Raw genomic sequence first — 11,265 nt, forward strand, 5'->3', positions numbered from 1 at the left:
TGTACAGATTTAGTAGAGGAAAGAAACTCATTAGTGGGTGGTTGAAAGCAACTGGCCTTACAAATACTGTTGATGGCAGTGTATTCAGTTCAGAAGGAGGAAGTAATGCAACTCTAAATGATGCCAACTGCCACCGAACTCTAAAGAACAAGAGAGTCTGTCGATGTTGTGCCAAAATGTGATTTCTGAAGTTTCTCTGTGCTTTTAAGGTCTAATATATTTTCTTGTATTGGTAAATAGGTTGTAGTCAACAGGATATATTAATGGGCCTATATAGTTAATAATGAAATGATCTGTTTTGCAAGTGTCTTTAGGACTCTGTATCATTGTACTTGTTGTAATCAGTCAAGTCCTTTTTAGCCTCTTAACATGTTTAGTTGCAATTTCTGATGTCCTCTAGGCCAGATCTCTCTTTAAAAAGGCATCTCTAAAGTCAATGAGACCTTTGTATCTGGATAAATAAAGGATACGTACAATTCAGTTTTCCAAAACCTGATTGTCGCTTCTACCTTGTGACAGGAATGTTCATTCTGACTCAAAGAATAGTACACTAGTTTATACAAAATTTCATTATAGGGAATATTATAGGGTTACTGGCTCAGAAAGAGAAACAGCATGTTTCGTCTTTGTGCTGGAATGATGCAAGAATAAAGATTATTAGAGTTTTCCTGTCGGTGACAGTGAGTTTAAAAACTTCAGTGTAGGGACTTATGGAGGACTACAAGTCCCAAAACAAAGGGAATAAATACATAATTAAACAATTTATTTTTTTATTGGTTAATTAATTAAGGGAATAATTAATTAAATAATTAATATATGATTATTGTATTAATTAGCTGTCCAATTCATTTAAAACATTCAATACATTACTTATTTATAATTTATAATTTAATATTATTTAATTAATTAATTACACTTTTATTTGATTATTTAATAATGTATTTATTTAACTAATTTTGGTACTTGCGGCCCTCTAAAGGGAATCGGTACGGGGGAAGAAAAGACTGAAATGATTGACTAAAAAACTGGGGGTGGCAGTAATACAACTCTAGAGAATTAGAACTGCCATCAAACACAAGAGAAGAAGAACCGATGATGACGTCAATCCAGGGGCGCCAAATCTGCTGCACGGTGCACACAGAAGTACTCGTCAGGTGAAGTTTGGGGTGTTTTCATCATCTGAGCAGGTCAGCATAAACTTTGCTTGCGTTTATGACGATGTGTGCTACTTTGGCATTTTATCCCAGCAGCCTAAACTAATGACTCGAACACAAATCTCCAGGGCGAGCTGGTTAAAACTGTCCGTTTGAGTGGCGCGTAGCATTTAGCTAACGTTTAAGCTCACAGCAGCCACACGGATAATAACAGAGCATTTCATATTTCTTCTGAAATGCACCTTTTCCGTTAATAAAATCGCCGTAAAAAATCAGTTCTCTAAAGTTGTAAGGAAATGTGGCAATTTTCTCTGTGTATGCAGTAAATGTAGGAGAAAAGAAGCATCTTGATGCATACTCAATCATCCAGGTAAGTAAATCTCCAAAAGTTGGTTCTGTTCATCTGGACGTAGCGTCTTTTGGGAGAAACGTCTCGTCACTCATCCAAGTGACTTCTTCAGTCTCAGCTGACTGCAGGTTTCCCCAATCGTATAAACAGTACATGTTTGTACTGAGTGATGAAATAGTCTATGTCCGATTGTAGGTCTGTGTGTGTTTCATTGTGTCTGAATGTGTATAACTTAATGAGTCAGTTTTTCATTGTTTTTCTTACCCACCTTACATGTCAGGGTTTTTTTTTTCCTGATTTGTTGCTAAATATTGATATTAAAATATTCTTAAATATAGTGTGTAGAAATTTTTTTCTCTTTATTTTTATTTTTTTTAAACAGTAGTAGAAACCTGCCAGCCAGCTGCGGCCCTTGTGGGGTGCAGTCTAAATTTAATGTTTTTGGTTTCTCTCGACTGACTGAAACTTGTTTGTCCTTCAACAGCCACCATAGTTAGTATATCGACTTGAAAACAAAATTCAGTTTACTGCAGTCTTTCTAGCAGTGATATTTTACACACTGCAACTTTTAACCTGATCCTAAAGCGTGTTTTGTTTTTTTGTTTTTCGCACACTTTATTTAAGTTTGCACAAATGTATGGTCCCGTCAGTCAATGCTGTCAAAACATTAACACCCCACTGTGTGCCCTGACACATCTGATTTAGATGCTATACAGGGCATTAAATGATGCCGCTTCATCAGCAAAATGTATTAAGTGTGTTGTTGCAGTTTTTCTGAGTTTAAAAAAAATTAATTTAAAAAGTTTTGCATTTTCTGATTAATTTTTTTCCTTTAGTTTTCAGTATTTGTTTTCTCTTCAGTTAGGCTTCAGTTATTTTTGTAGTGGATTTGATCCTTATATATATTTATTTATTTATTTATTTGGTTTTAGACTTTTTAATTAAAGTTTGGAGGGTATTTATCAGGGGCATCTGTTACAGAAGTTTAAAGTAAGTAAAGTAATAAATACACGCCTTACTTTGTGACTCACTAAGACAAAAATCAACTTCAAATTTAATTTAATGTTGCATGTTCTTTCAGCCATCAGTCATGGACCTCAGCCCCTTTGATGCTGACAACTCCGTCAGCTGCCGGCTGGTTTCTGAGATCCCTAAAGTCTGCAAAACGGAGGATTGCTGTCTTGGCATTGATGAGGCTGGCAGGGGGCCTGTGCTGGGTACGTAACTTTTACTTACTCTAAGCTAACCACTCGAGGTTCTTCTATATTTGAAACACAGAGTGCAAAGTATGTATGTAAAGTTATGCTGAAACATAGTGTTAAAATTGCACTTAACTAAATTAAATGTTTGCCAAATTTAGCAAATTATAACCTTTGATTGAAAATTAATTAAAAAGCTTCATAAAATGTTTTGAAATTTTATCCTACAACTTATTTTAAAATTTAATAATTTTGTTTACTGGTCTGGATACACAGAATGTAAAATTCTGGTCTAATACCAGTGTTAAAGAACAGTTTGTCCAATGTTTTTTTTAAATGTTTGTTTTTAATGTATTTTTTTTCTAATATCCCTTCTTTGCTAGAAAAAGGAGAACATTTTTAATGGTTAAAAACCAACAGATTTTCTGATCATCTCACTGTCCTTAAACATTAAGGCAGTGGAAATATTTGACACAAGATAGTTACTTAACCTTTGGTAAATGCCATGTTATTTGTTGATAGGAGCCAACCATGTAGCTATGAGCTGATATTGATGTTTGTTGTCTCCCTGTTATTTGCCATTTGAGTTTTGGGTGAATTAGTATGTACATTTAGTAGAGAAATCTAACAGTTTTGATGTTACTTGTGATGCAGGGCCAATGGTGTATGGGATATGTTTCTGTCCACTTTCCAAAAAGGAGGAGCTGAAGGACTTGAAAGTAGCAGGTAAACCAGTTTGCTTGTATTGCTGTATTTAAACTGAGAAAAACGCAGCAGTCTTTCTGAATATAATGCTTTAAACTCATTGTCACTGCTGTCCTCCCGGACAATTAAACAAAAAAAGAAAGAAAAGTATGAAGCTTGCTAATCATTATTTACTTTGTTTCAGTAACTAAAAATGTCACCAGAAAATAAATGAGCATGAAAAGCCCCCCGGCGTTTTCCTTTCCACATTTGAAGATACAATTTGTCATTGTGTCTTCAGTGATTATTTGCTTTTCTTTTAGATTCAAAAACCCTGACAGAGGCAGAAAGAGAGAATCTTTTTGAAAAACTGGATGAAGCTAAGAGTTATGTTGGGTGGGCTCTGCAGATTCTGTCGCCAAACACCATCTCTACCTGCATGTTACGGAGGTAATTTGCGCATACAGCGCCATGCACTTGGAGGTTTGTTACCATCATTCATGCAGACTAACATAATGTCTATTTTTCCTTCAAGGACAAAATACAACCTCAACGCCCTTTCACACGATACAGCAATAGACCTTGTACAGTATGCTTTGGACAGTGGAGTACAGCTTAAAGAGGTAGGTAAACAGTTTACATGAAATGTTTAAATATGTGCACGTTATTCTTTTAATATAGGGTCCGCAATGTCCTGTATAGGTCATATTTCCTCTATGTTCCTAAAAGCTAAATGTGCTTTGAAACTGTCCTTCCAGCCTAAGGGTGCACTTTTGTGTGGGTGGGCAGTTAAGGGGCAGGGGGCATTGTGGAGAGCCACACTAATAAGGTGGGTTAAATTATGCTCAGTATTAATCTCTTTAAACTCTCTTGATGTCTGTATAAACAGTTTCTGGTAAGAGAAGATGTTACAATTAGGCAATGAAAATGTGAAATAGACCTAGTAAAAACACCAATATTTTATCACTATTTAATCAACATTTCCAAATATTAAAGAAGAAAAGTTACATGTTTTTGTAAAATTTCAAAGAATTTTAATTTTAAACAAAGCACTTTTGCTATTTTGGTTATAGTTTTAATTACTTCATCTGCAGTTTTTAAGTTCTTTTTTCCTTTTTCAATGAGAGAATCTTTTTTGGGCTTGAACAAGTAAATTCAAGTTGGGTTTAATACCTGAGATGAAAATATGAACACATCAACAACAAATCTGCTTTGCATTATGTACCTTAGAGCTCTGGATGTGCTTGCCTTTCTTCTTAAAAAAAAAAAAAAAATTATATTTCTGCTCTCGGGTCCCACACTCTTGCCCATGAATGAGCCACATGCAGCTGTGTGGTAGCCTGTGTCACCATTCAGACACTTTATCTTGCATCTGCTTCAAAAGTCAGACTTTTTTTTTTTGTTTTTTGTTATAATACCTGCCATTACACCTGCAATTTATTCCATTACAGCCTATCCAAGCTTGCAGTTGCCTAACTTTCACTGACCTCAAACTTTTTTGTTTTCCAACATCGAAAAATGTGTTGCAGACTTTATAGCTATTATGTAGAGCCAAGGAGAAAAAGTTCCATCGGAAAACAAAGTTGTCTGCTTTGTTTTTCAATGGAAACTCCATACTTCCTGCAAATTCTATCTGTCTTGTTATGCCTTGAGATGGACACATTCCCCAATGCTTCTTTTTTTCCCCTCATGTTACTGGGCATATTAGTGCAGAACAGTCCACCAATGACCTCCACTACAGGTGGTCTAGGACCGTACATCCCAGGTCTGATCTACTGTATCGTCAAATAAAAACCAAAATATAATAAATCGCTATCTTATCCCAGCTTTATTATATTTGAAGTAGTAATTATCCTTTTTGTTTAACTGTTTTAAGTTGTAGCTCCGAGTGATCCAACCTGACTTTTTCATTGTGTATTATTTGCCTCGGTCTTAACTTTTACCATCTCTGTGGTGTTGTGCAGATTTATGTGGACACAGTTGGCCCAGCGGACAAGTATGAGCATAAACTCTCTCAGCGGTTTCCAGGTATTCAAGTGACTGTGAGGCCAAAAGCTGACTCCCTGTTTCCAGTTGTGAGTGCAGCCAGTATCTGTGCAAAGGTTAGTGACCAGTCCTCAGCTGGATTTAAGTCTTTTCTATTTTTAAATTCCTTGGCTATTAGAGTTGGTTGGTACTTTATTATCTCTAGGGTGTGAAGCTACCTTCAGATATTTTATTGAAGTATTGAAATAAGTAGTTCTTACAAGCTGTAGTAAATGCAAAACAGTTGTGCATTGGATTTTGCACAACTTTACTATCAGGCTAAAGAGAAGCATTTGAACAATAATGCAAAATTATGTCCTTATTCGTGTAAGGATTACACACTTTCTATGGTATTTTTTTTTAGTGATATATCTTATGCAATTATTTAGTGTAGAAAACAGAGTTTTGGTTCTTCAAATATTCAGTATTTTACATTGAGATGTTTTTTTCTCCACTTAATGGTTTCTGGTTTACTGCAGTAGACAGCAGACCAAAAGGAGCAATTTTCCTTTTGCGATTATTGACCTACCGTTGCTGTTACTAAAGAATTTTCATATTTTATATTTCATATTTTCAGCTCTTAAAGAGTTTTCTGGTGCTATTTTTTGGTTTACAGGTTGCTAGGGATCGTGTCGTGAAAGGCTGGAACTTTGCAGAGGACTTGGGAGAGGTGGATACAGACTATGGCTCAGGGTACCCTAATGGTAGGAAACCATGCACATATGTTATTATCCATCCACAATAACATGTTTTATTTTAAACTAAAAGTTTGTTTTGCTTAAGTAAAAGTATGTAAAGTTAGTGCTGTGGAACAATTAAGTAGAGCAAACTTCTGAAATGTTGCTGTGAGTGTGGGTACAAACATTAAGTTCTACACTGACCATAAATGGTAAGTCATATTAACCTAGTTAACTTTAAATTAAATGCACTTAATGCACTTAATATACCTTAGTGTAGCTGTTAAAGCTGGGGTGGGCCACACAGTGAAAATTTGAACTGAAACATGGCACATAAACAGTGTAGAATTATTTTAACCTCAATGGAAAAAATATGACTTATTACATTATTACATATCACTGCCTTTGTGCCATTTAAAAAACCAAACATTTCTTTGGGAAATGTTTGTGGGGTTTTTTTACAATTCATTTCTGTATCAGCTTTATATATTATACAATATATTTAATGCTGACACTTTTTATGAAAAGATACATGGTTGTATTCATATTAATTCCAATTAATTTTTTTTCTGTTATTTTTTTTGTGTTTGGCACAAATAGCCTGCTTTAGTTAAAAACTGTGTGATTTGAGCAGAGTAATTAAGACTAAGTTTGAAGGAATTATGGCCTGGCTTAAGATTATCTGTGATCTGCTGCTGGCACTTGCCTGTGTTGTAATACAAAAAACGGAAATGTGGTTTTCAATTCTAGCATTCGTTTCACTGTCTCACTATGGGATGCGCCTCCCTCAGAAGCTCATTCATCAGAAGTTTTTATCTCATTCCACAAATCCTGATTGGCTGGTGATTGCCACTACCACTTTGGACAGAACCACCCACCCTTAAATAAGATAAGATAACCTTTATTAGTCCCACGCGTGGGAAATTTGTTAAATAGCTTACAGTATTATGTAACTGGTATTTAAACACCTCTTCTCGCTTCGAAGCATATCTCAACCTGCTTAGGCTAGCTGTGGCGACAAAATCTAGAGTAAAAATGCACACCAAGTCTGCAGAGTATGTTGCTTGTTGCTACTTCTAAGTCACACAGGTACACACAACATGTCCCGCTACCGCGTCCAGACTCATTGTAGAGGGCACAGTCTAGAGCAGTGGTCCCCAACTTTTTTTGCGTCACGGACTGGTTTAATGTCAGACAATATTTTCACGGACCGTGTCGCGGATAAATACAGCAAAATAAAATGATACAACCAAGGCAAAAACTGTGGTATTTTGTAAATATAATAATTAACGCAAATTCACTGTGTAATTGTGTAACTTTATTAGCAGCGTCCTCCTTAAATGCGCCATCAACATTAAGAATAAAATCCTCCTCTCTGCCCCTTAATGCTTTCTGGTCGCTATGGTGATGCGTAAATATTTCTTTCAAAATAACAAAATAAGACACTCAACTACAACACGGGAAAAGACCCAGGGAAAACGAGTTAACGGTTTTAAAAATCCTGTAAACCATAAATTTTACACCCAAGCCTCAACTCTCGCAGCCCGGTACCAAACAACTCACGGACTGGTACCAATCCGTGGCCCTGGGGTTGGTCTAGAGCGCTCAAAAAGTCAATAAACAACACTATGGCACTACTGCCTCAAGAGGGCACTGCTGCCCACCTCAGTAACCATGCTATAACCCAGTATTTCCCAACCTTTTGGAGCCACAGTACATATTTCACATTATAAAAATCACACGGCACACCACCAAACAAAAATGTCACATAAGGCATATTGATCATTTTTCCCCGTGCACCAGGTATAGCGGAATGGGCTCGTTTGTCCCCAGTTTACCTTTTTTGCTTTCTTCTGACCACTTCTCATGCTAGGGCCTTCATCTGGCTCTGAACAGGACCCAGGTCAAATTGACTACTTTTTCTTTTCAAATATTTATCGATTGCTGTTACGCACTGCATTGTCTCACAGCATGACTATTATGTAATTTCTTCGTGGTCTTCTGTTTTCCTGGCAGTTAGCAACTCATTTAATTAAAGCAGGTAGTTGTACTGCCCTCTAGTGGAAGAGAATAATTGTTCTGCCCATCACTCATGCCGGTTGCTTAGAGTACTAATCAAGTCGAACCAGATAATCTTCCACGGCACACCTATGTGCTGCTGCACAGTGGTTGGGAAACACTGCTATAGCCGATGCTGTAAGAAGCTTAACACCCTACGCGTGCTAGTGTTAACTAGGTGTCACAACCATATTCTGCAACTAGATGTCCCCATAACACAATTGTTTAGGACACACAGGGTGGGCGAGACACCTCTCCTTCTCTATCTCTGAGAGAGAGAAAGAGAGGCAGCACTCTCAACTTCATCCTGGGAGCTGAAGTAAAGTAGTAAGTAGTAAGTAAAATTTATTTATATAGCACTTTTTTAAGACAAGAAGCTATTACAAAGTGCTTCACATGGGAATATAAAAGCATATTAAACAAAACAATATAACAATATAAAGGAAGTATAAAAGCATATCACATAGTTAGTGCTAGTGCAAGGATTTTAACATGAGAGTGATATAGGAGAATTTATTACTGTGGGTTAAAAGCCTTGCTGCGGCATTTTTGAAAGCGATTTAAGGAGGCCTTAGACAGACAGGAAAAGAGTGGGTTATAATAGTCTAACCGGGAGGAGATGAAGGCATGGACAAGCATCTCCATTTCACCTTTGGAGACAATAGTCCTAAGTTTAGCAATATTTCATAAATGAAAAAAGCAGGAGCAGGTCACAGACTTGATCTGATCAAAATTATCCCAAGATTCGGAGCAGTAGCTTTAATCGAGCATTAGAAAGGACCCAGACTTTGACTAATTTGGGGCTTGATACTCTCTGGGGCAAGAATTAAACGCTCAGTCTTGTCTGCGTTCAACTGCAATAAATTGTTTGTCATTCAACCATTAATTTCCTTAGACAGTCCATTAGAGGGATAATTTGTCTAATTCCCAAGTTTTAAAGGAGATGTATCATTGGATATCGTCTGCATACAGATGGTAGGAAATAATTTTGATACCGCTGATTATATGGCCTAAAGGAAGAATATATAATGAAAATAACAAGGGGCTTAAAACCGATCCTTGAGGGACTCCACATGAAAATTTAGCTATATCTGACCAGAAGTTTCCCACTGAAACTAAAAGTGCTCTATCCACAAGAAATGAGGTGAACCACTTTAGGACAGATCCAGATATCCCTACCATATGATTTAAGCGGTGGATTAAGATCTGATGATGAAGTCAGGCCCATCCCATAGTGAGACATCTCACTCATGCTATTCTGAGAACCGGGGTTACACAAGTAACCTGAAGTTATATCACATTACAATTTACATCAAAGGGACACTGTTTTAATTAGCAACGGACATTGTTGGGATTAACAGTTTGAAATAACATTTCACTTGTTGAATTTAACACTGCCTACTTAAGACTGTTATGCTAAAATAATTTTATTTGCATGTAAAAGTTTTGTAGAAAAACTAGCACTGAGTCCCACTCTTTTCTTTGTTTCCAGATCCCAAGACGAAAACGTGGCTGTTGAAGTACCTCGACCCAGTATTTGGTTACCCTCAGTTTGTTCGATTTAGCTGGAGCACTGCCCAAACCCTAATGGACAGCAAAGCGGTTAATGTGCATTGGTAAAGAGCCTTCAAACTCTATTCTGATCAGTCCTACTTTTGTTTTGAAATCCTCAATTAAAGCAGCATCTGTCCTTCTGTGATTCTGCTCTTATACTGTTTCTGCTATTTGTGAGCACAGATCTGGCTGATACCAATTTCTCATAGTGTATTTACAAAATACTTTGTTTTTCAGTGTGTCTGTTAGATAAGAATACTTGCAAGATCACAGGTTACACTTAATCTCTGTGCTAATCGTTTGACCTTAGGAGACAAGTAGTTGGCACTGAGTTTAAAAAACAGTCTTTGTCCTCGTAAATCTTTTCTCAGGGACGATGATGAAGAGGATGGCGAGAAGGCAGCGCAGAGGCAGAACAACAAGTCAGTGTTGTCCTACTTCAGTGTATCAGCTGGAGGTAACGACCAAAATGCAACCCACCAGGCACACCGCTTCTTCACTGAGCGGAGGCTGAAGAGCCTCAACACACTCTAAAGACACGTTAGAGGACCTTCACATACATCCTGGAAGTCATAAATGCATTGTGGGACTTTTTTTGTAACTTCAGTCATCTGTCTGTATTTGTCTTGTTTGTAGCTGTTTTTATATATAAAGATGTTGTTTAAATATGTTTTAAAGTGTGTTCTGCATTCTGTACCATACATCAAGAACGAGGGTGGGTTCATTGCTGGATTGCGTTGCAGTCTGTAATGCCAATACTGCCCTCCATTGGTAAAATAAATGAAAAGCATCAACAGAATGTAACAACCACTATTCGAGTTATCAACACAAGAAGAACAAATTATTCATCAAAGTCTGACATCGGTGAAATCTTAAACTTCATCGCAAATCTAAAGAACATATTAATTCTATGTACTTTCAGTAAAAAACGATGGAAGTGGTCCATTACAGATTTGGAACACTCTTCATACTCTGCACAGTTTTCCGCAGATTGTAGCTCTTAGGTAGCTTTTAGGTTGAGAATAAAACACAGTGCTACTTAAAACAAGCGTCTTTAATTTTAACAAAAAAACAACATAAATATTGTCACAATAAAATAGCCTTTAATTATGTAAATTTGTAATTTCAAAGAAAAATGTAGTACAGCTCTAAGTATCTTAATACAATCTTTAAATACTTCACAGCAGTTGGTAGTTGTCGTTGAATTTCACATGATAATACACTGAGTGATTCTGTATCCAGCTCTTGTAGGGAGATGGTGTCTTTTGATATATTATGACTAAATAAAAATGACGGTCCAGGTTTTTTCTTGAGTCATGAGTCCTAACAGACAGGTTGTCAGGAACAGAAACAACATAAAACAACATGTTACAAAAACTTCTGCTAAGCATCTCAAAAATAAAATAGTACATTGCCTTTTTATCACAACCGAGGGGCCGATATTTGGAACTTAATCATCTTTAGCTTCTGTTGTCTTCAGTGTTACATGCTACAGATATGAGGTAGAAGTAGGATGAGGTTTGACGGCATTACTGCATATATTTCTCTTCTTTAAAGCCCGCTCT

At 36.7% G+C, this 11,265-nt stretch overlaps 1 protein-coding gene across 1 annotated transcript; it reads left to right on the forward strand.

The window, feature by feature from the left end:
- Positions 1 to 1,102: 1,102 nt before the first annotated feature.
- On the forward strand, positions 1,103 to 10,839 carry rnaseh2a (ribonuclease H2, subunit A). Its single transcript, XM_063476436.1, has 9 exons — positions 1,103 to 1,187; positions 2,585 to 2,720; positions 3,357 to 3,428; positions 3,710 to 3,836; positions 3,922 to 4,009; positions 5,351 to 5,488; positions 6,028 to 6,115; positions 9,639 to 9,762; positions 10,072 to 10,839. The coding sequence occupies exons 2-9, from the start codon at positions 2,594 to 2,596 to the stop codon at positions 10,232 to 10,234; spliced, it is 927 nt and encodes a 308-aa protein (XP_063332506.1). The 5' UTR covers positions 1,103 to 1,187; positions 2,585 to 2,593; the 3' UTR covers positions 10,235 to 10,839.
- The last annotated feature ends 426 nt before the right edge of the window (positions 10,840 to 11,265 follow it).

This window comes from Pelmatolapia mariae, linkage group LG6 (genome assembly GCF_036321145.2).
Source record: "Pelmatolapia mariae isolate MD_Pm_ZW linkage group LG6, Pm_UMD_F_2, whole genome shotgun sequence".
Taxonomy (NCBI): Eukaryota; Metazoa; Chordata; class Actinopteri; order Cichliformes; family Cichlidae; genus Pelmatolapia; species Pelmatolapia mariae.